At 31.2% G+C, this 26,703-nt stretch overlaps 1 protein-coding gene across 1 annotated transcript; it reads left to right on the top strand.

Moving 5' to 3' along the window:
• The first annotated feature begins 2 nt into the window (after nucleotides 1–2).
• Nucleotides 3–26,092, top strand: LOC107451796 (uncharacterized). The gene is made up of 11 exons (XM_016068012.4): nucleotides 3–145; nucleotides 1,526–1,669; nucleotides 3,736–3,786; nucleotides 8,764–8,838; nucleotides 10,985–11,122; nucleotides 12,612–12,698; nucleotides 13,907–14,032; nucleotides 14,960–15,216; nucleotides 23,403–23,549; nucleotides 24,169–24,309; nucleotides 25,949–26,092. Exons 1-11 carry the CDS (start codon nucleotides 98–100, stop codon nucleotides 26,058–26,060), a joined length of 1,326 nt encoding a protein of 441 aa, XP_015923498.1. The 5' UTR covers nucleotides 3–97; the 3' UTR covers nucleotides 26,061–26,092.
• The last annotated feature ends 611 nt before the right edge of the window (nucleotides 26,093–26,703 follow it).

Here is a 26,703-nt window from a genome sequence, read left to right as displayed (position 1 = left end):
AGTTTATCATAGCAACAGTGAATTTACAACACACTAACTGAGCTTAAATACAAAACAGAAACAATAAAACACGCTGTAAATAACGGATGAATAAATTATGAACTCTCAACAATTCGATAAAGAAGTACAAGAAAGTGGCTTTGAAGTAAAAAAAAAATTTATGTACATAATATTTTATCTTTAGTTTCAGGATTGATTTCGTATTCCTCCTGCTACTAAATAATCTGTAATAGTCTGTTAAATATTAATTAAATATTGTTAAACATATTAAGTTTTTGTCGAAAATTGTAGGTTAAATTGCTTAAATTTAATAATAAAAAAATAATAATAAAGCAATATTTTGATGCACACTTGGAAAAATATTTCTTAGATATATTAACATCATCTTTTATAATCAATTATTTATTATTATGATGAATATTTTTCCTGATTGCACCCTCATGGGAAAATTCCTGTGGGTGGATGACTCATTACGGTATTTCCCCCTCCTTTTTAAAAGTTAACTGCATCTAAATAGTTTAAATTTTATTTATTTACAGGCAGTATTCAAGTGCTTACATATTTTAAAAAATAATTTTTTCATACTTCACTTTTTAATATAACACATTTACAGGTTTAAAGTAAACGATAAAAAAAATAAATAAATAAAACATTAGTTAATAAGTTAAATTGAAAAAATATTACTGATTTTTTTTTTTTTTTTTTTACACCTGTTCGTCGGTGAATATAAACCTCAATCTTATCAGAAAAAAAAATAATTAAATAAATCCTTAATTTTTTAATACTGTTTTTAAATGAAAACATTGGCCACTGGATTATCAAATGACAATATATATCGCTGCATTGAATATTCAAAAAAGAAAACTATTCTTACATAATAACCTTATTTTAAAATGTTCAGTTGGTGGACGAAAATCTCCAATTAAAGGATATTCAACGATTGAAGTAGCCTGCGATATCCCCTGACTTTAATCCTATCAAAAATGTATAGAACGTTTTTGGACGCTCAATTGCAACTCAAAGACAATCTCCAACGACCATCCATGAGCTCAAGGGTGCCTTGAAGCAAAAGCGGGTGCGGTTGCCACATGAATTGTTAAGGATCCTGGTAAACAATATGAAACACCAATGACAGAGTTCAGCAGCTGTTAGAGGTAGAGGCAATCATACACCCTATTCGACATGTTTTTTTTTGACAGGTTGTTGATCAACTACTGTGCTGGACAAGAGACCAGTTTCCATATTTATGATAGAGTTTGTGTCCATTTTTGTTTTCCTAAATATTGGTCATGTATCGGATGATATTTTGGCCAGGTTCTGTTTTTATTGATTTGCGAGGTTTTTTTTTATTGTAAAAAGATATTGTCTGTTTAATTTTTATCACCAGTGCAGAATATGAACTTACTTCTGCTGACATACTGTCAAAATATATGTTGTTCTGAGTTAATAAATTCTTGTAGATCAATATAATTTTTCTTTACAAATTATTAATGTGATACTGTTAAAAATTAAATTTCATTTCCAGATAAAGAAACTTTGCCGGGAGGGACTGCTATTTTCTTCATATAACTTTGATCTTGAAAAAACAGTTACAAGCGATGTTCTTCAAATTTATTCACCTGATGAACTGTATGAGAAAGCTAGAGAAGCTGAAAAAAAATTCGATGAAGTAATTTTTACAATATTTTTCACTGTTATTTTAAGGAGTTTTGTTTTTTTTTTCTTCTATATATTTTAGTTATTCGAAACTTAATTCATGACTTTATTTATTAATGCAAATACATTTTTTTTGCTTCATGCTAAATTATAATTACTATTATCTTTAATTGGATACCTACAAGCAACGTCATCGTGGGTATCGATATTGATTAGTTGTTGCAACTAAGCATTTGTTCATGTTAGCAACTATTCTTTCTATTCTATTTCGAGTAAGCCTATGCCAACAAACATGAATTCGAAATGCGATATTTTAATTGATCCTCGAATCACGCAATAATCTCACAACTATAATGAATTCTCGTAGATTTTCTTTACAAAAATCAGTCAACAATAAAACAAGCCTAACACCTGTAACGTTAACACGCCATCTTGTTTCTAAACAACCAGCTGGCGCTGAGGTTACTGGTGGTTGCGAATCAGCGGTTTTCTTCTTTTCGAGTTGAAAGTATCTCATTGCTTATGAAAAATTAGATTATATTATATACTCTGTAAGGTTTGAACTTCATTGATTTTTTAAAAAAGGACTCATCCCACAATATATATGCATGTAAGTTATGTAAAAAGTACAAATAGTTTCATGCTCCCAAACAATCCCAACACAAGTTAAGATTTATTTCATTACCATTTTACATAGAATTGGCTAGATTTAATTATGCATTTCTTTTCTTTTTTTTTCTTGTATGCCTGTTAAGGCAGTGGGGGTGCGATTGTTCCTGTTTTTCAGTGGCGCCATTTATGGACAGGAATTCGATTTCTGCCACGCCATTCACACAACCATAACCCGTTTATAGGGTGGGTCACATTCACACACAAACGAGAAAGGACATAGAACACACAGAGAGAGAAAGAAACATCCATGCCTTGCCCGGGATTCGAATCCAGGACCTTTCTGATACAAGCACAGTTTCCTGCCCCCTACACAGGCCGGTCGGCATGCATTTCTTTTTTATTTGTATTTTATTTCTGGACAGCTCGATTAAGTTTGAATGAGTGAAATTTGTATTATTATAGAGCGGGCAAAACTAAAATTTGTTCGATTAAACCTGATCTGTACATGTAACAGAATAAAGTAAGTCCATTTTTGAGAAAATGGTGCCAGCCCACCTATCCTGTTTGCATTTTAAATACTTAAAATGCATTTTTTTACTCCACTGTATAAGAATAATCTATTATGAGTCGTTATGTCATGAGTCCTGACCCCTCTAATTTAGCACTTTAAATGCGCATTACTATTTATTATCTTTAATTCGCTGTATCACCATATTCACCATTCATGGATTGATCAATATGTAAATTTGAAATCTTCAAATAATATTGTTACTTTATTGTTATATTTGCTAACATTAGACAATGAGTAATACTTTAAAAAAATAGGTTTCCACTAACAAAGTGTATTCATTTATTTATTTGATCCTACTGATTGTAGTTTCTTTAGTTTAATAACACAACCACACCATTATGCGATTGCTGAGAACCGTTTCATTAATTTTTATTTAATGAATTTTCAAGTATCTCATCCTTTCCTAATGTTATCTATTTCAGTTCACTGACTATATCTTGCACATCTGGGGTTTTCTCTATACCCTCACCATATCTAATTTTTATCTTCCTTCCTTTGTTTGACTATTTTGTTCAAGCATGTTTTACGGATTCCCTATTGGTCAAACTAAATTTTTAGCCATTGCAACTAGTTTTGGATTTTTCTTCTGCATCTTTGGGTTTCCCTTCTGTGGGTCGACCTTTAGGTTGTTTCTTGACAGAAGAAACTGAATTTTAGTACATTTGTTCTTTGGGACAATGTTTGTGACTTTGTATTTATTAATGATTTCGAACTTTATTTATACCTAACGTCATAAGTAATATAATTTTTGGAGCATTTCTTAACGAAATGAAATAGTGACGAGAGATAAAAGGAATCTTATTTTTCTTTCACAAACCCATAAAATAACTGTTTCTGGAAAATAAATTTTATCTTTATTAACAAAAATAACTTAAATTTATAATGATTTATTTCAGATTATTTCTGATGCCATGGAACAAAACAGACTTCCTCAATACCTAAGTAACGTAAGTACAACACATTTTTTTTTTCCTTCAAATTTTTCTAGACTAAAAATAATTTTTTCATTATTTGAAATGAAACCAATGGATTTTTTAACCAATCGATAGTCGAAATTATACTAAATTATAGTCATGGTATTCTTAGAAAGAAAAAAAAAGGTTTCCTTTAATGAAAAAAACAATAAAAATAACAAAGAATTTCTCAAGATAATTTGATAAATTTTTTTCGGGTATTTTTCCCCCTACTTTTAGAAAACTTAATGCTTGAAGGAAAAATTAATAATAAAATGCATTAGAGCGCATTATTTACGATGGTGATAGGTGTTAATTATCAAAGTGATACACCAATATATATATATTTTTTCGTTTAAAAAAAAAAACAGAAGTTTATTTAAACCGTAGCTCATTTTATTAAATTATTTTCTTTTTTGGAGATAAGTTGCATCCGCCTTTTGGCTATAATACTGGAATAAATTCTGCTTTTCGGCTATCTGGAAATGATTGATACTTACATTGAGACACCATAAAAACATTTCCTAAAGAAGTCGAATTTAATTTATAATGGTTCGCACAAGCTAGATTTCTTATATTGAATTATATTTATTTATGAACCGTATTTACCTTAAGAATGAGCGAAGCGTAAACTAAAAATAGATCAGGATTCGCGATCGCAACGAACTACAGATGGCGCTGTTGTATGAGGCGAATACCTGCGATTTCTATTTGAACAGTCATTCAGTTACTCTGTACTCCAGTAAAATGTTTGATATTCTTTCTTATGCAAACGAAAATAAAACGGTATCTCCTTTTTTTTTTTTTTTTTTTTTTTTTTTTTGGAGGAGGAGGAACATCTATAACGCATCGGAAGAATATTTGATAATGCCTGAGAAATAGTTTTACTAAATTTAATGATATAACATGATAGGCCTATTTAAACTTTACATTCCATTTTTAAAAATCATATTACAACTTGAAGGTAACCTTCGTTTAAGCAGACTAAAACATTTCTTAAGCATTTTCCTTAGCAATGAAAACCAACTTATCTCAAAACATGATGTTTGAGGTGTGCCGCTATTGCAGCCCATGAGCAATTCATTAATTAGCAATAAGCATAGTTCTTGTAGATCCATTTAACTGTATTAAACATTCTATATTAAAATATACGCGCCCCCCCCCCCGCCCCCGCATTTCATATAAAAACATCCAGAGTTTTGTAATATCTTTTTCTTTAACTTCAATTATCGTTCAGTATTTTCATTATTCGAATTTATTTTCAAATCATTTTTATTCAGTCTTTCGAATTTCAACTGAAGAGTAAATGATAAAATATGCATCAACACCTCGAGCTCATTAAGACAAATGCACTAATAATCATCCCGGAAATCCTGCTACATTTGATTTTCTTTCCTTTTTAAGTGTTCTTTCTTCTTCCTTACAGTTAAGATCTAAACTAATGTCGGAAACAATTATAAATAGAAGGTCAGAAGCTATTGTTGGAGCTTGCTATAAATAGTTAAAATATCATTTTATCTCTATTTCGTGTATATCGCAGGAAAAATATGGGTAGAATATATTATCTTTATTTATAATTGCCCTGGATGAACCGCGATGGATCAGGAGATAGGGTGTTCGCCTTCCAATGAAGTGAATCGGGTTCGAATCCCAGTCGATAGGAATTCCCCCTCCGGCTTTCACCGACCACAGTGCTGATGTGAAATATTCTCAGTGGTAGACGGATCATGGGTTAGAGTCCCCTTGGCGTCAGGCTAGCAGTGGGAGGTTCTCGTGGTCTTTCTCTCCATGTAACGCAAATGCGGGTTAGTCCCATCAAAAAGTCCTCCACTAAGGCAAATTTCTCCCAATACTTCATCCAGGAGTTCCCTTGTCTTCTGGATTGGTTTCAAAATTACAAGGATACGTAGTTGAACATTAGTAGTCGTAAACACAAAAATTGTATAGACTGTTCAACGTCGGTTATAAAATTATAAAATATTGTCCCGTATGAGCGTAATGGCTTGGGGGATAGAGTGTTCGCCTTCTAATGAGGTGAACCGGGTTCGAATCCCAGCAATGGCTGGTGGATGCGAATTCCGCATCCGGCTTGCACCGACCGCAGTGCTGACGTAAAATATCTTCAATGGTTGACGGATCATGAGTTTGAGTCCTCTTGCTGTCAGGCTAACCTTGAGAGGCTTCCGTGGTTTTATTCTCCATGTAACGCAAATGCGGATTATTTAGCTGACTTAAGAAGTCCTCCACGAATGCGAATTTCTCCCAATAATGGATCCAGGAGTTCCCCTAACTTCTTGATTTGGTTGAAAATTACAAGTTTAAGGAGTAGTACACTGAGAGTGGTAAACTCAGAACTAAGTCGGCTGTTCAACGCCGGATAAAAAGTAAAGTATTGTCCAGTATTACATCTTTCGTTACACCCGCCTTATTATGTCAATATCATCTCTCTTTTTATTTTACCCGCTATATATTATTGAAAATAATACAAAAAAAATAGTGCACCACTGGGGGTGAATGGTCGGCACAGTTGAAAAAGTCAGCGAATTTAAACACCTAGGAACAATTGTTACTAAAAAAAAATAAAATTAATGTTGGAATTGATAACCGATTGATGATGGCAAACAGATGCTACCCCAGTTTTATGAAACCAATTAAGATTACGACTGATTAGCAATAGAACAAAAATCAGCATGCGTAAAGCATTAATCCATCCAGTAATCCTTTAAGACAGCGAAAATTGGACATAGTACGCACATCCAAAACAGTCTACTAATTTTTGAATGGAAAAAACTAAGCAAAATTTTTGGAGCTATCCTATAAAATAATGTCTAGCAAATTCTCCACAATCTCGAAATTTATAATTGATATAGATACAATTGATACAACTCATAAAATAAAACCGAATAAGGTATCGATCAGAAGAATACAATCTCACAAAAATAATTGTAGTCGTATATTTACTTCACACTTGCACAATGGCCTACTTTTTTATAACCGTCGTTGAACCGCTGACCCAATTTTGGATTTATGAATACTAATGCTCAAATATGTAGCAGGGGTCTGTCCAGACATTTTGTGAAAGGTCCGTTTTTCGTGAAATTGTGAAAAAATTACTCACATTCTTTCAACCAGGGTCCGTTTTCATGAATTTGTGCAAATAGGGTCCGTTATTGCAAAAAAAACCTTTTCAAGGAGTTTTTAAATTATAAACACATACAAGATTATGCTCAACATTGTAAAATTATAATTAAAAAAACTGAATTTTCAAAAATAAACAACAATTTCTGTTTCTAAATAAGAGATGCAACATACAAATATTTGGTATTTAGCCTATACTGCTGAACGCAGAATATTAATTTCGGACGAATAATGGAAGAATCGTCTGCCGAACACAAAACTTAATTCTTTTACATCCATCTTTCTTGTTTTCTGCCCTGGAAAGGGTTTATTCGATTAACAAAATAATAATGAAGATAAAAAAATTTGTGAAGGGTCCGATTAAAAGAAAAATAATTTTGTGAAGGGTCCGTTAACGGACCCAAATTTCTTCTAAACAGACCCCTGTGTAGCCTTGTAAGTTTGAACCCAATCCAGAAAATAAGAAAACTCCTGTATCAAGTATTGAGAGAAATTTGCCTTTCGTGGAGGACTTTATGATGGAACTAACCCGTATTTGCGTTGCATGGAGAGACAAACCACGGAAACCTCCCACGGATAGCCTCATGGTAAGGCGACTCTAACCCGTGATCCGCCTACTACTGAGGATATTTAACGTCAGCACTGTGGTCGGTGCAAGCAGGATACGTAGTTCGAATCAACCAGCCATTGTAATTTAATAACTTAAATTATCTCTGGCTTTAATAATTTAATTTATCTTTGGAAAAAAGAATTTTATAATTGTTTGAAAAAAAATTGTTCAATTCGCGTAAAAAGTTCGTGAGATGTAGTGAAATACGCAAAAAGTAAAATTAGCATTAAGGGATCCAAACTTTGGAGAGCTCTCTTGACCAAACTGTTGGGATCATATTACCCAGATTGCAGCTACTCCGTATATTTAGGGGGTCAGAAATCCGAATCCGTCGATAAAAAGGTATGTTTATTCAGAGAAAGTACGTTGTTGTGTCTGATTTAGTTGCTTAAAATATCGTCTGCACTTATTAATTGCAATATTTTAGGTCAACCCTCGAGCCATTAAGATTGAGTCCTAGAAGGTGAATCATTGATCATTAAAAACCAAAACTTATTCAAGGTGGTTCGGCTTCTTTTTTTTTCTTTCGGTATACTGTTCATTTGTTAATAAAAAGTATGTTTTTCCTGTTTCTATTTGAGTAAATTACGTAACTCTAAAATTTCTAGTTTCCCTGGGCCATCCTGAATGTCAACTGATCGAAATATATCGGTAATTACCAATATATTTGAAATATATATATATAAAATAGGCCGGCTTTAATGCGAAATGCTGAAATTGCTTACATAAAAAAGTAAGATAAACGAAGCAAATATCAAAAATACACAAGTAAGGCAAATAACTACGCATTTATACTTTTTATCTGATTAAAAAAATATTGAGAGAAACGTTTTTGCGTCATGGGCAATAATAAAATAAAATATGTAAAATAGATTAACGATGATTTCAGATTATTGCAATTGTGTGTATCGGGGAGCGAAGCGAGCAGGGGTCAAGCCTTTTAGAGCTCAAAATAAAAGTTGACTGTGGCTTATAGTATTAACTGATGAGAGAAAACTGACTATGTTTAAGAGAAACTTCGCTTCAGTCTTTCTGGTAACGACTGTGAGAAGCTAAAACCCTGTCGAATTCTTCGCTGTTGCCTAGTAACGAAAAGGAATCAGATAAAATTCTGACAGAACGAAGGATTTTTTTTTTTTTTTTTTTTGACAAAATTTTTCTCTTATACCTTTTTTTTCCTTACGAGTGAAATGCTGAAAATAAATTAACTTTTCTGTTTTTAGCTGATGCAAGACTGGAAAACTGAAGCAGAAATTGTCTTCAAGCAATATGATGATATTATTGCCGAACTCAACCATGTAAGTTACATTTGAACTCCACAATTTTCTTTTAGAAGCTCAAAACTTGCATCATTCTTTTTATATTAGCGTTATAATCATTCTTTCTATAACAACAAACACGACTAGCACGGAAACCATTCACTAATGCCCTTAAAATTAAAAAGTACTTAACAGGTACAAAAAAAAGAGAAGGAAAATACAGAATCTATATGAAAAAGACACATAATATTTAAAATTGAGGTTCGTTTAACAGGAACATATAGTTTGGGGAAATTCACACCTCTGAAGCTGGAAGTCGAATGGAGGTAAATCGTTCTTAAGCCCCTATATAAAACGAAACTCGAAAAATAACACAGAACATTTTAAGTAACGTTCATTTCACTGAAATATTTTATATGGAGATGGAATCACACTACTGGATGGAGAATCTCACACTTCTGAAACTGGAAGACGACTGGTGGTAAATTGTCCCTCTATCCCCTTGCTGACACGAAACGAGAAAAATAACCTATAACATTTTAACTATAGCTCGTTCACCAGGAGTTGGCACTTGGCTCCGCCTTCATCACGTGGTATGCGACGATACTATTTCGCTATTTTTGGGAGAAGGTTGTGAGCAATCCTGATCAATCTTGCTATTTGGCGATCGTTTGGCAAAAATATTTATTTCGCAAACTTTATGTGCATTTTTTTAACAATAAATAATTTCATAAATTTGATGATATCTTGCGCCATTTTTTATGATATTTCTTTCTTTTGAGTGAATAGTTTGTCCTTTATGAGACATTTCGCTGGGAGAACAGCAGTTTTTAAATTTAAAGTATATTTAATTAGCTAGTGTAACAAAAGGTATAATAGCAGATGATAAAGCAAAGTAAGTGACTGAAAAAGAATTCACTTTTTGTGTTTGGCTCAAATTAAGGGTTGTCTCAATTTCAACAACTGAGATGTTTCTCTTTTAACTCCCGCGCTGAAATGAACTCTGCGTCCGCGGAGGTGGAGCCAAGTCTCAACTCCTGGTGAACGAACTATAATGTTTGTTTTAATGAAATATATTGTCGGCAGATCCTCGTACTTCTAAAGTTAAAAGTCGAGAGGTAAATCGTTCTTGTAGCACTTAGATAAAACGAAACACGAAAAATAACACAGAACATTTTCACTAACATTCGTTTCACTGAAACATATTGATTGAGGAAAATCGCACTTCTGAAGATTAAATTCGAATGGAGGTAAATCGTTCTTAAGCCCCTATATAAAACGAAACTAGAAAAATAACACAGAACATTTTAACTAACGTTCGTTTTAGTGAAGCATATTGATTGAGGAACCTCACACTTTGAAAACTGAAAGTCGACAGGTGGTGGTAAATCGTTCTTGTAGCCATAAATGAAACGAAACACGAAAAATAACATTTTAACTAACTTTCGTTTAAGTGAAACTTATTGTATAGAGAACCACAGACTTGGGAAGACAGACGTCGACTGAATGTAAATCGTTCTTGGTGCCACTAGATGGCGCTCTACAAAAATAGCTCTCTTGCATAATCCCATTAGTATATTTTTTCTTTTCTTCTGAAAACTACATCTATGATTATAGAAGTAACGAGCATTAGTATCTTTTATTTTCAAACTGTTTATTTCTTAAAACTTTTTTTTTAACCCTTTCGCGTCGTCTGTCATGTACGCCGACAGTCACGACGACACACTGGTGCGCCATAGCATTTTCTTGTACAATCCTGTCAGTCACGTATCCGTGATAGTGTTCTGAAACGTTTTAAAAACTATAATTTTTGGCACGAGATTCCATAGCGTCTCCATAGGATTTGAGATAAATGTAGATTTGACCGTCTACTCATAATGAGAAACATATGACTTACAAACACGTTTTATTATTATTATTATTATATGAATATGAGGAGAGTGTTCATATTTTGGTCTCGCGAAAGAGACTCGATGCCTCAGCAGATTTTGCACGTTTGCAACTCACTTCGCGAAAGTGTTAATGCTTGATAATCTTTTAATCTTAAATTATGGGAGAAATCTTCATTTAAATTAATAACTAAACCAGTAGAGGCTATTCTTTGTCCCAAGTTATTTAATTAAAAAAAAATTGAAGTGAATTGTAAAATTTCAAAACGTAATTATAAAACGATTTATTTTTGCAGGATGTAGATACGCAAGATATGGATTACAGAATAAGAATTGAAAATTATTGCAATCAACATGAAGAAATAAGAAATAAAACTGAAAATTTAATTTTAGAGCTTAATAAAACAGGAAGAGATGAAGTTAGTGCAACAAGGGTAAGTTAAATCTTTTTCTCTCGATAATTTTTAAATTAATTAAACTTTTTAAATATGTTTTAAATAAATTAATTATTTTTCGTAGAAATATTACATATAATTTTATTTCGTTATAAAATTGGTTATAGGAATTCGAATTTAGATGGGAGAACCGTTAAAAAGTGGCTTTTAATGTTATTATTATAATTATTATTAATTTGTATGTTCTGCCAAGTTGCTCTGATACTTATTACACCTATCAATGCACACATATATGTAACTTATGCAACAACAACTTAACCTCAGAAATAATTTTATGCAAAAAGTTAGGGTTGAAAGACATAAAAAAATTTTAAATCATTTTAAATTATGCAACTTTAAAATGCGAAGTCTAAAATTTTATAAAAATCGATTTAAAAAAATTTATCTTGTTTGAAAAATAAAAACTCTTTATTAGATTTTCATTTTTATATCTATAAATCTATTCAACCAATTTTGCTCGAATATTAAATTTTGTTATATAAATTAAGTAGTTCGAAAATATCTGAAAATATCTTGCGTTTTACTCTTCAAAATGTTTTCAATCACTGTTAAATTAAACCAAAAAATTATAAAAAATTGTTTTTTGCTGCATTAAATTTTCTTTGGATAATTGATTTTTATAAATGCTTGAAAATATTCAATTGATTAATTAGTTCCGAATATAAAACTTTAGGGGGAAGCAGACACAATAAGAATTTGATTGATATAAATAATAACAATATTTAAAAAATAATAATAATTGATCGATGTTAGTAATTATAACTGTCATTGTCGAACTTGTTGGATCTTAAATTTTCATCGCCTTTTAAAAGCATAATGAAAAAGAAAGGAATTTTGAATATTTGCAAGTCACCACTCCTTAATTAATTCAAACCAAAAAAATTAAAATCGGTGAATTAAAAAAATAGTGATTTAATAACCAAAAAGGGGGAAAAAAGAGGGAAAGAAAAGGTGAAAAAAAATATACAAAGAAGATTGCATAAATAAGTAAATATTCATTAATCGATATACATTGCTTTCAATTTATAATTAATTTGAGATTCATATTTTAATAAACTTATTCTTTTTAACAAAATTGTTATAACGAACAAAAACTGTGAATAAATATTTTTTACAGGCAGAAAAATTATTAAAGATAAAATAATATTTAATTTGATGAGGTTGATATTGAAAACGTGTTGAATAAAAAATAGCATTCCGAATGGAATATCCAAAAACTAGTGATTAAAAGTTTGTCACTAACGACACATTTGTAAATAAATATTGATGATTCCATCTGGAAAGAGAAATTCTGGGAGGCAGGTGGCTCGGATTTGTGTAGCTCGTGGTAAAAAAATTCCTTTTCCGATTGAATGTGACGTCACTCCATCTGGAATAATCATTCCAGAGAGCTCATAGTACGGTTCCTGATTAACTTTTATTATTAGTATTTATATTTAAGTAATTTTTGTTTTATTTTTTATTGAAGAATTCAATAATAAACCATTCGAAACGGATATCAGATGAGTTGTGGAATAAAAATGGTTCCTCGTTGGATGAAACATCAGCTGATAAGGTTTATATTTATTTAATATTTAATTACTTTATTGTATTGATTTAATATTTCATTACTTAATATTATATTGATTTAATATTTAATTATTTAATATTGTATTGACTTAATATTGTATTGATTTAATATTCTTTAATTTAATACTTTATTGATTTAATATTTCATTTCTTCATAGCTTAAATTTATGCATAATGTTAAACGAATAGTTCTTTTTTTTTGCTTAATTGAAAATAATTAAAAATAATATAAAATTGATACACATACTGCATTAAATGTTAATCTTAAATAATTATATATTTTTTATAGATAAATAGTATGTATATTATAACATACAATGCTGTCCAATGGAACAATAAAATGTATTTCGAAAGTTATCCGCAATATCTTTTTCCTTCAGAATGGTTAATTTTACCATAAGACAAAAGACCTTCATTCAGTTTAACATAAACGAGAAATCCGTAGTCCGAACGTTATAACATCTTTCGTATTTTTCCCCTCTGCGCAGTTTATGTTCGTTCCTTCGGACTACTTAAGTGATCAGTGCGGAGGCCTTATCTATTTAGGAGGTGTTGGTCTTTACACTTTTCGCCACACACAACTAATTTTCTCCTATAAATTTACGAGCAATAACTTTATTGTTTTTATCATGTAGGTCTTTATATATCAAGGTTTCCTTTTAAAAGTACTTATTGCTGGTAAAATGTAAAAAATTTCATTAAAGAAATATAAAAAGTCAAAATCCAATTCTATATTAATTAATTAGTTAAAAAATAATAAAGTCTAGTTTATTTATTACATATGGCTGCCAAAACGAGAAGTGGGTTTCAGTGAAAGCCAGTAACGATAGCAGCGCCAACAGAGTGTGCCTGATATGCTATGTGTAACTGATTAATCAGCTCACACAACAGCATTTAAAGTAAATGTAAAGTAGAGTTTTGAAAGATACGTCAATTCTTTCCCTCAAATAATACCATAAAAAAAGGGGGGAGAGGGAGTACTGAGAAGGGTAGGAGAATTTTATGGAATCATTTATAATAACAAGATAAAGCATACTATGAAAATATTCTTTGTTATTGATTTTTTTCGAAGAAAAGGTATAATTTTTTTCTTCACTATACATTTGATGTTCATGAGCTTATCGTTAATATTAAAATATTGCATTTAAATTGAAAATAGACAAAAAGCTTACTGTTTGTTCATTTTATTCATAGCCTTTTGACACATATTTATGGAAAACGCCCACTGAAATGCTTGCATTGGAACAGCTTGAAGATGTATTTCTGATAGAGCAGAAAGATACTACTAATTTAAGAATTGAATTTTTGTCTAAAATTTGTGTAAGTTTAATTTATTTTCTTTTTCTCGATCCAAATTTTAAGCCTAAATCCATTAAAAACGATGGCTGATCGAGATCAACGATGGCTATTCGATACGAATTTTGCACCCGGCTCATACAGTCCACAGTGTAACTTAAAATAACCCCAGAGTTGTCGGATCATGGGTAAGAGTCCCCGTGCTAACGAGTTAAATGTAGGAGGTTTCGTGGTTTTCCACTGCATGTAACGTAAATGCTAGTTAGTTCCATCAAAAAGTCATCCATGAAGGCTAGTTTCTCCCAATGCTCAGGTATCTCATTATCTTCTAGCTTGGGTACCAGATTTGGGTCTACTGTTCAACACCGATTATGAAATAAAATAAAATCTGCAATTGTGGAAAGAATATTTACTACATTATCCTGTCATTATTGCTAACTTTCTTACCCGACAATGATGCTCTGCTAACCCTAGTTATTATTCTTTTTCTTCCAATGGCCACCTGGAGAACGACCTTTGTCAACGGCAAATTTGTTAGCTACTCTTTCAGGGACACCATATTAGGTGGGGTTGCTCCCACAGTAAGGACAGATAGTACAGAGAATGTAAGAACATCCATGCCTTGCCCGGGTTTCGAATTCTAAAACTTTCGGATGTAAGGCCAGTACCCTGACCCCTACACAAGCCACTCGGTGCTAACCCTAGTTATAATAGGGATAATTTTTGCTATCTGATGTATTCAGAATAACATGCGTTGTCATCCTATCTTGTATCATGAAGTGCGGCTTTCATTTCTTTAACGAATATGCTCTGCAAAACCTGCTTATGGAGATAAATTTTGTAAAAATTCGGTATGATTTATATCTGTCAAACTTATTTTTAACGTTTTATTAATTTTAGATCTAGGATTACTGTAAATTAAATTGGATTTTTGTTCACTTTTCTTTTCAGAAAATGAGAAGCAAGCTTGAAGTAGACAAAATGAACTATAATCTGGACAGACAAATCCTAGAGCAGGAAATTTTTGACATGAAACAAAACTGCAATTCTAGTGTGCCAGCTATTGCAAAAATGAAAAGGAAATGCTTCCGTATGTTGGATAAAAAAGAAAGACTAGTCACAGAACTCAAGAGTTTAAATGACTTGATAAAGAAGGAACAAAAGTTGAAAGAGAAAATGGCGAATAAAAATAACGTTATTCTGCAAAAGTAAGAATTTTTCTAGAAATATGGATCATTTTCATAACACGGTGACAACTGATATCCGTTTGAAAAATATTTTTCTTGAAGATGTTTATAAGATGAACATTAATATACATTTTTAAATACAAAAATATGAAATTAAAAAGCATTACTTAAGATAAAAATAGTACATTTAAGAAATTAGTTGAAAGAGAACTGAAAATGTAGCGATTAGCAATTTAAAATCCACAAATAAGTTTTTCTCAAAAATTTCTAGAAACGGAAAATTCTTCTCTTATTTATGCTTATGTTAAATATTCTAAATTACATTCTAAAAAGGTTCTTAATTAATAAAAATATTATTTTTTGCAAAAATACTGCAATCCATAAAATGATGTCACGCCTGTTTACTACCCACATTACATTAAACTACACCAGTGTTTCCCAAAGTGTGGTACGCGTACCCCCGGGTACGGGAACAGTTCAGCGAGGGTACGAGTTCTTATGCGAAATATCTTGCAACAAACGAAAATTTGCGATTACGTATTTTTCTATTGGCTATATTTTTTGCAGAGTTAACCGTTAATAATTAGTGGTCTCAACAGCCAGTTGTGATTTTTAACTTTTGTGAAATTTTTTTTTATCACGGCAGCTGTTTTCACAGCAAAAACAATATCATCCTTCTCACTGATGCAAATAAACTTATTAACAATAAACATATTGTTAAAAAAATGCATTCATTTTTGTATTAGTGGTACACAGCGTTACGAAAAATTTAGAAAGTGTACACAAGAATCACTGAACATTAAAATTTATGCAAGGGTTTTATTCTCTAAAAACTTTTAAAACAAATATCAGGAGCTGTTTCGAATGTTTTATGTTTGGATGATGAAGCTGAAGCGTTTTTAGAAGCTTTCTTTATTCAAATTTAGCTTATAAGGCTTCCAGTTTAAACCAAATAGAATTATGACGTTGGTCATGTGTCTGTTACATTATCTAGTGATAGACATGTTAACTTAGTGATAGACGAAACATTATTTAACCCTTTTGCTCTACGCTGAAATTTGGGAACAAGGCGTGCCTAACTTCAGCACCCGAATGTTCGCGAAAAGAGCCCAAGAGAGACAGACAAAGGATAAAAGATTAGGAGACAAGATAGAAAATACCTATTCATATAACGAAGAGATAAGAGCCCATTCAGACGTTCTTGTTTAGCCCGAGATTAAGACCACGATTTCGGCTCGTGATATTCATGTTTGGTCCGAAATGTCAATTACGAGTCAGACTCGTGATATTCACGTTTGGCGTGAAATTAAACAACGAGCCTGACTCGTGATATTCAAGTATGGCCTAAAATTTTCATCACGAGTCAGATTTGTAAAAATAGTGCAATGGGTTAAAAGGTTTTCGTTTAAAGATTTAAGTTTATTAACAATATTAAAGTTACTGAAGTGCGAGAATTTGTGCAAGTAACGGGAATAATGGCAACATAGGCCCGACATTTTTCCACGTGTCTAGCCGAAAACCTATCAATAGAACAATTTTAAAAAATAAAACGAAGAAGCATTTTAAAAAGAAGTATACGAGCTGATTTAATTTTAAATAAGTCGTGATTATTTTTTAATGAGACGAATAAAATATCGAGATGTTAAAAAGAGGCGTGAATGAGATTTAGTAGCATTCTATAGTAATAAGGCTTAGAGTAGTAAGAGAGTAACAGCAACAGTAATATAGTTTGTCTACGGTAAGAACTCCCCTCGCCACAAAGTCTGAGGCCATCTGCTGCTATGGAAACAAGAATAGCGCATTTCAGGGAGGATAGCTGCAGCGAAGAAAAATATTCCCTTTCTCTCGCCGACCGAGACAAAACCTGTCCCAAAACTATGACCCCACTCCCCTACTCTAAATAGTTATACCTCGTTACCATAGTCATCGCCGCAGGTCTAGACGAATGTCTAGGGAAGTCCTTACTTTAGACAAACTATGCATTACTGCGTTTTGGTTATCGGGCTGCAAACACAGCACAAGTAAGTATTCCACATTGTCAATTTATCTAATTCTTGTTTAATTTATTAAAAACTATCTGGATACCTTCTCTTCTTAAGGAATAAAGAAAAAAGCAAACGACGCTGAGGACTTTTTTTTCTTCAGAAGTTTTTTTTAACAGATCATTAATATTTTAAGTAGCTGTTTACAAATTTCCTAGCTACAAATTGTTTTAAATGACATTTTTGGTTTATTTTTCGAAATGCTTTAGTTTAAAAACGTTACATAGATAAAAAGGAGCAGCATAAATGTTGCGACTAACTTGTAGGAGAGTTTGGGTACATCATCACGTTTTAAAATTACATAGGAGCCCATGACTGGAAATGTCATTATGTAGAGCTAGGGGAGCTTTCTTGTTGTCGAAGTATATTACAGCTCAGAAGAACACGAAGAAACAGTTCGTAATTGGGAAGCGTCACAAACCTTTTATAACATTTCCAGGCATTGGCTGCCAGTGCCATTTTAATTCCTGATAATGCCCCTAACTCCCTGCCAGGACTCTGATTTCTCTCCCACGCATGTGAATGACCCCTGACCTGAATGTGACTAAGTGAGGGAAACGGGAAGAGTCGTTTCTCTATAGTGGGAGACAAGGGCGCCGGCAGAATAATATAAAAGGGGGTGCAACCCTCTAACAAACTAACCCCCCCCCCAAAAAAAAAAGAAAATTACAAATATTCTGTTATTACATTTTGTTTTGTTATTACATATACTTTCATCTGTTAATTTCTTTCAAGATACATTTCTTCATTGTTAACAAGATATTTAAAAAAAAGTACGAATTTCTTGTACTTGCAAATTTTGCCACGAGAAACTTTATTGATAACGCTGGCATATCTACTGACTTTGAAACACAAATAATTACAAGCAGTAGTTTCGTATACTAACGTGTTTGTGCACGCTTAACATTGGTATTTGTTGTGTTGATATTTATTGAGTTTTAGAAGATATATATATATACTATGTATAAAGATCTGCTCTTACCGAAATTCATCACTGAAGCTACAACGTGGTACGGAATGTGGTGGAATAGAAAAAATTCTTATGAATCCCTCGAATACATCGATTTAGTAATTGAGGCCACACCGTTTTATCCAGCTGTAGCGGAGGCAATTAAAATTGGCCGAACTCTTCCAGCTACTACGTGCATTATTGAACGCACTTTAAATACAATGCGACGCATCAAAACATGGAATTGGTCTACAATGTCTCACGAGAAATTAAGTAGTTTGTGCATGCTCAATATGCATAAGAAAAGAATCAAAGATGACTCAGAATTCATTGAAAAAGTTATAAACAGATTTGGAGAAGAAACAAGGCTCATTACAATTCTTGTTTGATTAAACAATTTTTTAATTATTATGTATCAATAATTACTTAATTATTTGTTTTTGAATAAAAATATTTTTAATAAAAAAATTTATAAATTTTTTTTTCTGTATCTTCTGAATTGTTTAAAAAAAAAAGACAGTGGGGTGCAAGCGCACCTCCTTGCACCCCCCTGCCGGCGCCCTTGGTGGGAGAGGAAAAGATTTATAGAAAAGGGCACTCTTTCGTAGAAAAAATTATTAGGAACGGATGCTCTTAAAATATAGACGAAGTGAGAAGAGAACAATGTGGCTCCATGAGTAGAAAGATAAGCTTTTTCTTCAGAAATATATTTAATTGTTTATATTTTTTTAACATAATAAATCAGAACCTGAAATAAACATATGTATGATATAAGTCCTCGTCATCATTGAGTCTACCAAAACGAGACGCTAGAAAAAAAAGAACTTTTCACACTCCTCTAGAAGTTTTTCGCAACATTTATGAGACTCTCTTGTATATGTAACGTTTTTAAACTTAAACATTTCAACCAAAGTAGACTAAAAATGTCATGTAAACAAAAAGTCTGTAGCTTTAGGACAAAAACTAATTTCAGATATGAAATTCCCATACACGAATTTGGCTAGTTCAAACAACCAAAAATTTGAACTCCTGCGGTAATCAAATAATAACTAATAAATCGGTATTGATCAACCTTTCGATATCCTGTAAAACTATAGACGTATACCGACACAATTAATTAAGCTACATATTTTTTTTATTCATTATTATTTATTGCCCTTCCCGGTAGCTTTACATTATTAGATTAAGCGATATGTTTTTAGAACAAAGATAAATAATCCATAAAAATGTGCAATAAATTTAATTTTTGATTTATTAAAAGCGGCAAGCTAGCAAATCGTTCATATTATGAAATCTTTTTTAAATCCTATGGAAAACTCCTTCTTTGGGTAGCAGCGTGTGAACTGCTTGTGAAAGGGAGTTTTAAAGTAAACAGTTTGGGCTGCAGCGTCTTCGAATGTCTGTACACCAAATTTAGTGCGGTTCCGTTCAGATTGAGGATTTGTATAAAGTACATACATAGATACACACACACACACATATATATATATATATATATATATATGTAATAACAGGGCTCCAACCCTGTTATTAGTGTTGTATTTAGCTTGAAATAATTGCAGTCATAAGCCATCAGACGTTCTAAACAGGTTTATTTAAATATAAGCTGGTATTGATTACAGTTGACGTCCACACTCCCTACGGGAGGGGAATGGAAAAGACTTCTGGCAATTCCTGAACAGCTTATCAGGATCACATTATGATGAAAGGACACGCAAAACTATGCGCTCTTACGTTTTATACTAACATAGATTTGATGTAAAAAGGCACATTCGTACATTCCTTGTAACCTTACGCATTAAGGAAAATCATTTCTGTTTCCTTATATGGTATTGAAAAAGGGAACGATTCTAAAAATAACTCTTCCCTTGAAATATAAATCTATTTATATTTCAATGGTATGTTTTCAGCCTTGAATTCCCAAAATAGAATCTCTCTACGCTTATTCTTTAACAAAGACATCTTATGAAAACGAAAGAGTTTTAGTTCTTTTATTAATACAAAAGTATTTAATTCTTGTATTACATCCCCCCCAAAAAAAAGTTTTGGTGAGCCAAAATAAAAAAATTTAGAATACTTTAAATTTAAAATTTTAGGCTGGTACGATTGTTCCTTTTTCCCTTACTACAAACAACATTTTTTCAATTATGTAAAGAAAAAATTATTTACAATGACAAAAATATGAAAAACATGATTATGCAAATTATCTGTTTACTCAACTAAACAGAGAGAAAAATTAAACATATTCATAAAACTAATCTACTAAAATTTTCAAAAAAATTTTTTTTCACACAAAAATATACAACTTTTTATGGAAACGAACTGGACAACAAGTGTCATTTAATCAGAATTTAAGATTCTGTGTGGTTAAAAATATTTTTTACTTGATGAAATATAACTAGTCTACTAAAATTTTTAAAAAATTTTTCACACAAAAATATACAAAATTTTTATGCAAATGAGCTGGACAACAAGTGTCATTTATTCAAAATTTAATTTCAACATTTGTGGTTTGATATTTCCTATGCTTTGATACATGTACTTTTTCAAAATTTTGTTTACTTAAATTTCTTTTTAGTTATTTTGTTTTTGTAATCAGTTTCTTGGTCATTCTTTCTTTTTCCTATTTTTCCTTTGCTTTTTTGTTTTTGTTACCCTTTACATATTTTTTCGTCGATATTAACCTGATAATGAACGCATCCATTTTCACCATTTTTAACCTTAACATTTTTGAGAATTCTGCTGTTTAATGTGCAAAGATAAGTTGTCACTTTTAGAATTAGCAGAGATGATCAGTCTCTTACCAAATAGAATAACAACTGGCCCGACACAATCAATAAACAAACAAAAATCCCTGCAAGTCTACAACCCTACTAAAGCATATGGTAAATCAGTATCAAGTATAAAAACTTTGCTGATTTAAAAATTTAGCCTATCGTAATAAGGGAGTCTCACAAATTTTGTTAAGTGTTAACTGTCCGTTTGTTTGGGTTTCACATTTTTTAAAATAGGAATTTTTAGTTTTGACCAAGTCCGAATAAGTAAAAGAAGTATTACACTTTCTTTAAGTTTTTATTTATTTTTTTGAAAACTCTTCATTGTTTGGTTCAAAAGAAAGTTTTGAAAAATTTTACTTTTTAATGTGGTTAGATCTTGAAAAATCATTAGAAAACAAAAGTTTAAAAAAAACTTAATTTAGTTTGCCGTCACAAATTTAATTGACATTTGAACCATATATTTTTTTTTCAAAAAAAAAACATTTTAAATGCACTAAAGAACAGTATTATATCATAATTTTATATAAAAAAAAATATATAAACACAAGAAATACAATCTAACTCTTAATAATATTCTATTCAATTATTCATAATAAAATATATAGATTACTACTCATATCTAATATTACTAAAATATTTAATCACAACATTGAGAAAGAAAAAAAAATGAGAGAAAAAAAAAATATATATCTACAGTAAATCCTTTCCATTTGCTACACTTTTGACCTTCATCTATATCGTTGAAGAAGAAAAAATATATAATTTTTTTTTTTCTTTCGCGCACTTGAATCGTAGCAATTCATGAATATCCATGATTAAGATTCGCGCACATTCACTTTTTATTTCACAACTTGAGTAGTAAGAATTGTAGGATCACTCGGTGTCGAATCACTACCATGTTTGATGTTTCTTCCAACTTAGAGGCACTATGGAACTGTAGGGTCATCGGATGGGATACTTTCACTGGTTTCAGGGGACAATTTCCAGCCATCGTCCTTCCTACATCAACTTTTCAGGCGCGACGAGGTACGAGTAGTAGGGGTGGAAAATCGCCATCCTTCCTTCAACGTTTTTTTCACTGCCGATTTTTTTCTCCTCCGGGGGTGATGGAAAATTTCCACGAAGCAGTCAAAATGGGTAAACTTTCTCCGCAAGAAGCAACTATCCTGTCGACTTGGCATAACAGGGCTCCAACCCTGTTATTAGTGTTGTATTTAGCTTGAAATAATTGCAGTCATAAGCCATCAGACGTTCTAAACAGGTTTATTTAAATATAAGCTGGTATTGATTACAGTTGACGTCCACACTCCCTACGGGAGGGGAATGGAAAAGACTTCTGGCAATTCCTGAACAGCTTATCAGGATCACATTATGATGAAAGGACACGCAAAACTATGCGCTCTTACGTTTTATACTAACATAGATTTGATGTAAAAAGGCACATTCGTACATTCCTTGTAACCTTACGCATTAAGGAAAATCATTTCTGTTTCCTTATATGGTATTGAAAAAGGGAACGATTCTAAAAATAACTCTTCCCTTGAAATATAAATCTATTTATATTTCAATGGTATGTTTTCAGCCTTGAATTCCCAAAATAGAATCTCTCTACGCTTATTCTTTAACAAAGACATCTTATGAAAACGAAAGAGTTTTAGTTCTTTTATTAATACAAAAGTATTTAATTCTTGTATTACATATATATATATATATATATATATATATATATATATATATAAATTCTGCTTTATTTATATAGATAGAAAAAAAATGAAAATTAGTATAATATATAAAAAACTATGTTAAACTATGCAAATTGGACATATAATTCTAAAACACTCTAAATTGAAAAATAATTAATTATTAATAAATAAGTATTTTTAAATTATTTCGCGATATCCATTTAGCTGATTTAAAGTTTTATTCAATTTCATACAGTGCAAAAATATTTTTTGTCCCTCAGTGGACTGATCGTTGAGACACGGTTCCCAACAGATCACCGAAGTCAAGCATCACTGGCTACGGTCAGTGTGCGGGTGGGTGACTACTTGGATCAGTCTGCGTAGGGACCGAGGGTGTGCGGTATGGGTCCTCGTTAAACTGTTCAACCGTAAAGTGCTCGACTTCGCGTGTAGGTCTTCGGGCTACCGAAGCGGGGGTGCCATCCCCTCTGCAGGGGATCAAAATTGTGATGGCATATCATCGGATCATCCTCAGGGGTGTTTCCCAGACCGTCGCCAATACTCCATCGTGCAGCTCTAGTGCGACGTAAATTAACTACAACAACAAATATTTTTATACATTTTAAAGCATAAACTAAAACAAAATGATAATAATTTGATCAAAAGTGGTTAAGCGTTTTGCTTTTTTACCCGTTGTGTATGGATGTTACAGCATTATTATCAAAACACTGAGTTTATTTTATTTTGGTCTATACAGGGATTATGAAGTTAAACATTTGGAAAAAAGGAGAAAAATATGCGATGTGACGAAACATGAAATGCGGAAGTTATTCTTTGATATTTCTAAGCAGGAAAGATTTCTTTTTGAAAATGTTTTACAGATTTCAATGAAGACGAATACCTTGTAAGTATTGTTTTTGTTATAATAAACTAGATTAATACATGCTCTTCTTACGAGGTAAAGTAAAAGTAAATAATTAATCTGTATTAATCCAAAATCATTCACAAAACTAAAAGGTATATACCACATCTATAATAATTAAAATTCATTTATTTATTATTATTTTTTTCTTCCTAAAATTTACATTATTTATAGATAAAGCAAACACATTTTGAGAAGTTATCCCTATCAAAAATAGATTAACCACACTCAGTACCTTTCGGCAATCGATACCGAAAGTGATGCTGTTCCGCGCGACCAAATAAAAATTATTTAGCTATTTTCCCAATTGATGTTTCACTTTAGTGCATAACTAGAATATTTATTTCAATTGTAAATTTTATTATTTCAATTTTTACTATCTTTATATTATAGAAACATCTTCCAAAAGCATAACTATAAACAACACAAACTAGTGGTTTCAGATAGTTTACTAATTTGGTCATGTTTCTCCTCACGTTGATTTTACCTTTATGTACGTACCTGACATGTTCTCAATTCGAAAAGAAGAAGACCACTGATCCATAGCCACCTGACTGTAATATATATATATCACTTAATACATTAGAAATATGTTTTGCAGGTTTGACCAGAAAAAGTTCAACGCGTCTACGGAAGTGGATTTTGAAGAATGCATGTCTGAAAAATATTGGAAACAAATTTTAGATGAAATAAGAAATGCTCTTGACTTAGAAAAATTTCACAATGCTCTGCTGAGTTATTGGTAAGTAAACATGCAATAAATTATCTTTAATTGACAATTTCTTCAAGAAATATGTAAAAATTAGAATTAATCTTTTACAATTTATAAATTGTGCATGTAATGTAGGGAAAAACACAAATACACTGCTTGCAGAATTTGTTTTCGATTTCAAAATTTGGCAATCGATATTAAAGCACTTTTACATTTCTTTCAAACATACTTTTTTAGGAATAGAAAGTATTCGGAAGGATTTAAGAACTTCAAATTGGCTAAATTATGGAATACGGGTTATTACTGGCATTTTTAATAATAGCTGTTTATTATTAAGAATATTTTTTTTCTTCTTTCAAATGGAAAACTGCTGCTCACCTCGGAAGAAGGTGTTAAGTTCAGGTATTCATATTGGGCATAAATCACATTTTTTAAAACAATTTACAGCAGTAACTATTTTTACCTTCGTATTTACAATTTAAAAATAATAATCCGAAAAAAAATTGGAAATAGGTATAACTGATATTATGTTAATTGGTGCTGGTTACTATATACTATACTAATATACGTATCACGATATGAGTACTGGATAAATAGGCTTTTTGCAGCCTACCGAACGGGATAAGTACTGGTGAAAATTGTTGCTTATGGTATTATTTAACAATCAGGAGTTGGTCTTTTGCAAAAGAATTATGCCGAATGATACTGAACATTGTCAGTCTTCATTTTGAGAAAACGAACTTTCCATCAAAAAGAGCAAGAAATAACAATAAATAAAATAAAAAAATGGTATTTTAAGTTATTTAATTAAATTGTGTCCGCATATGTCGTTCAATTATGTGCATAATTTTGTAATGTTGATCATTACCGATTTATTGATTATAAGGTTTTATTTCAAAAAGAAAAGCGAGTATTCAGCTAGTAAACAAAAATGACTAACTGAAAAAGTTGCCTACGCACAAAATAATGTTTATCTTCAACCTGACTTAGCTCAAAAAAAAATTTTTTTTTTAAATTTTTTACCAGGGCAGTAGTGTGTCTTTGAAATACAAACTAATGCGAATCAGAAAAACAAAAAAATTGTATATTGAATGTGCTGTTTAAGGGCTATTTTTCTTGTCTTTTTCAATTATTGATTCGTTAAAAAAACATAAATTCCTCCTTAATGTAGTGAAGCTGCTGCTTCAAGTTTTTCATTTTCACCAATTTTTTTCTCCCGGAGCCTTCGCGTCGATGTCAAGTAAGAGATTTTCTAGGGTTGCTCAATGACTATTTGTTGCACCTATACATTTTTTGCATAGACATTTTAATGATGGATTATAATCGAGAAAAAAAATCTATGAACAAAGATCTGACCTATTGATTGTTTAAACCAGTATCCAAGGGCTCATAAAATTTGCTAAATTTTTAACTGCATTAAAATATTTTGGACTTCAAAAAAAAAAAAAAATTCAATTCTTCAAAAAAAACAAGTGATTTAAATCATATCTACGACGCATAAAATCAAAACATCTTAATGAATAAATTTAAAACCATTACATCAAAATTATTATGTTAGTAAATAAAATAATGCACTACTAATGTTATAATATTATGTTAGTAAATAAAATATACTAGTGTTAGCAATAAAATAATAAATAATTAAAATATTTATTTGAATTATTTTTAGGGAAGAACTACAGTGTTGCAATGAACTACTGGTGCAGAACCAAGAATCATCAACTCTCTTAGGAGAACTTAAAGTTTTGATGGAAAATTATCTAATTGTGAGGAAATCTTAATATTTATTGAGCATTGTATATATATATATATATATTAAAAAAACATTTAATAATTTCACTTTTTTAATAAAGAATATGAAAAAGTAAACATAGTAATTAATATTAGTATGAATCTTCTAATAGAGTTATATTTTTGCCTTATAAATAATTGCTATAAAAGAACATCCATCTTAAAATCATTCTCGTACAAATTATAAGTCATTAATCAGTATTGTTTTTTAATAAGATGTTGAGTTACAAATTATCCAATAGCAGTAGATTATCAAAGTGGAATGCTAAGTTGAAGATTTCTTCAGAAGCAGACACAGTTTTTCATATTTAAAGATATCAGAAATGATGGTTAAAAAAAAAAACTATTGACTTCAAGCCAGCATCTTATTAATAGTCTAACCTCGCCATAATAAAACTGAGATACAGTGAATACTTGGTAGTACTGAAACTTTTAAGTGGGATTCAAATCCCAGTTCTTCACGATATTTCAGTGTTGTAACCACTGAGCCTAAGATTTTCGTTATAGTGGAGTTATTGGCTGGGTCTATAGATGGTTCATTATAGCGGAGTTCGATTATAATAGAAATTTTTTCTTTTCTTTTTCCGTAAATTAAAATTTTTGATTGATACCAATTTCGAGATTCCGATATTG

Source organism: Parasteatoda tepidariorum, chromosome 4, assembly GCF_982258835.1.
Source record: "Parasteatoda tepidariorum strain Cologne lab strain chromosome 4, Ptep-v5.0, whole genome shotgun sequence".
NCBI classification, from domain to species: domain Eukaryota; kingdom Metazoa; phylum Arthropoda; class Arachnida; order Araneae; family Theridiidae; genus Parasteatoda; species Parasteatoda tepidariorum.
The sequence above is the reverse complement of the archived record's forward strand: the minus strand, read 5'-3'. Positions and strand labels throughout refer to the sequence as shown.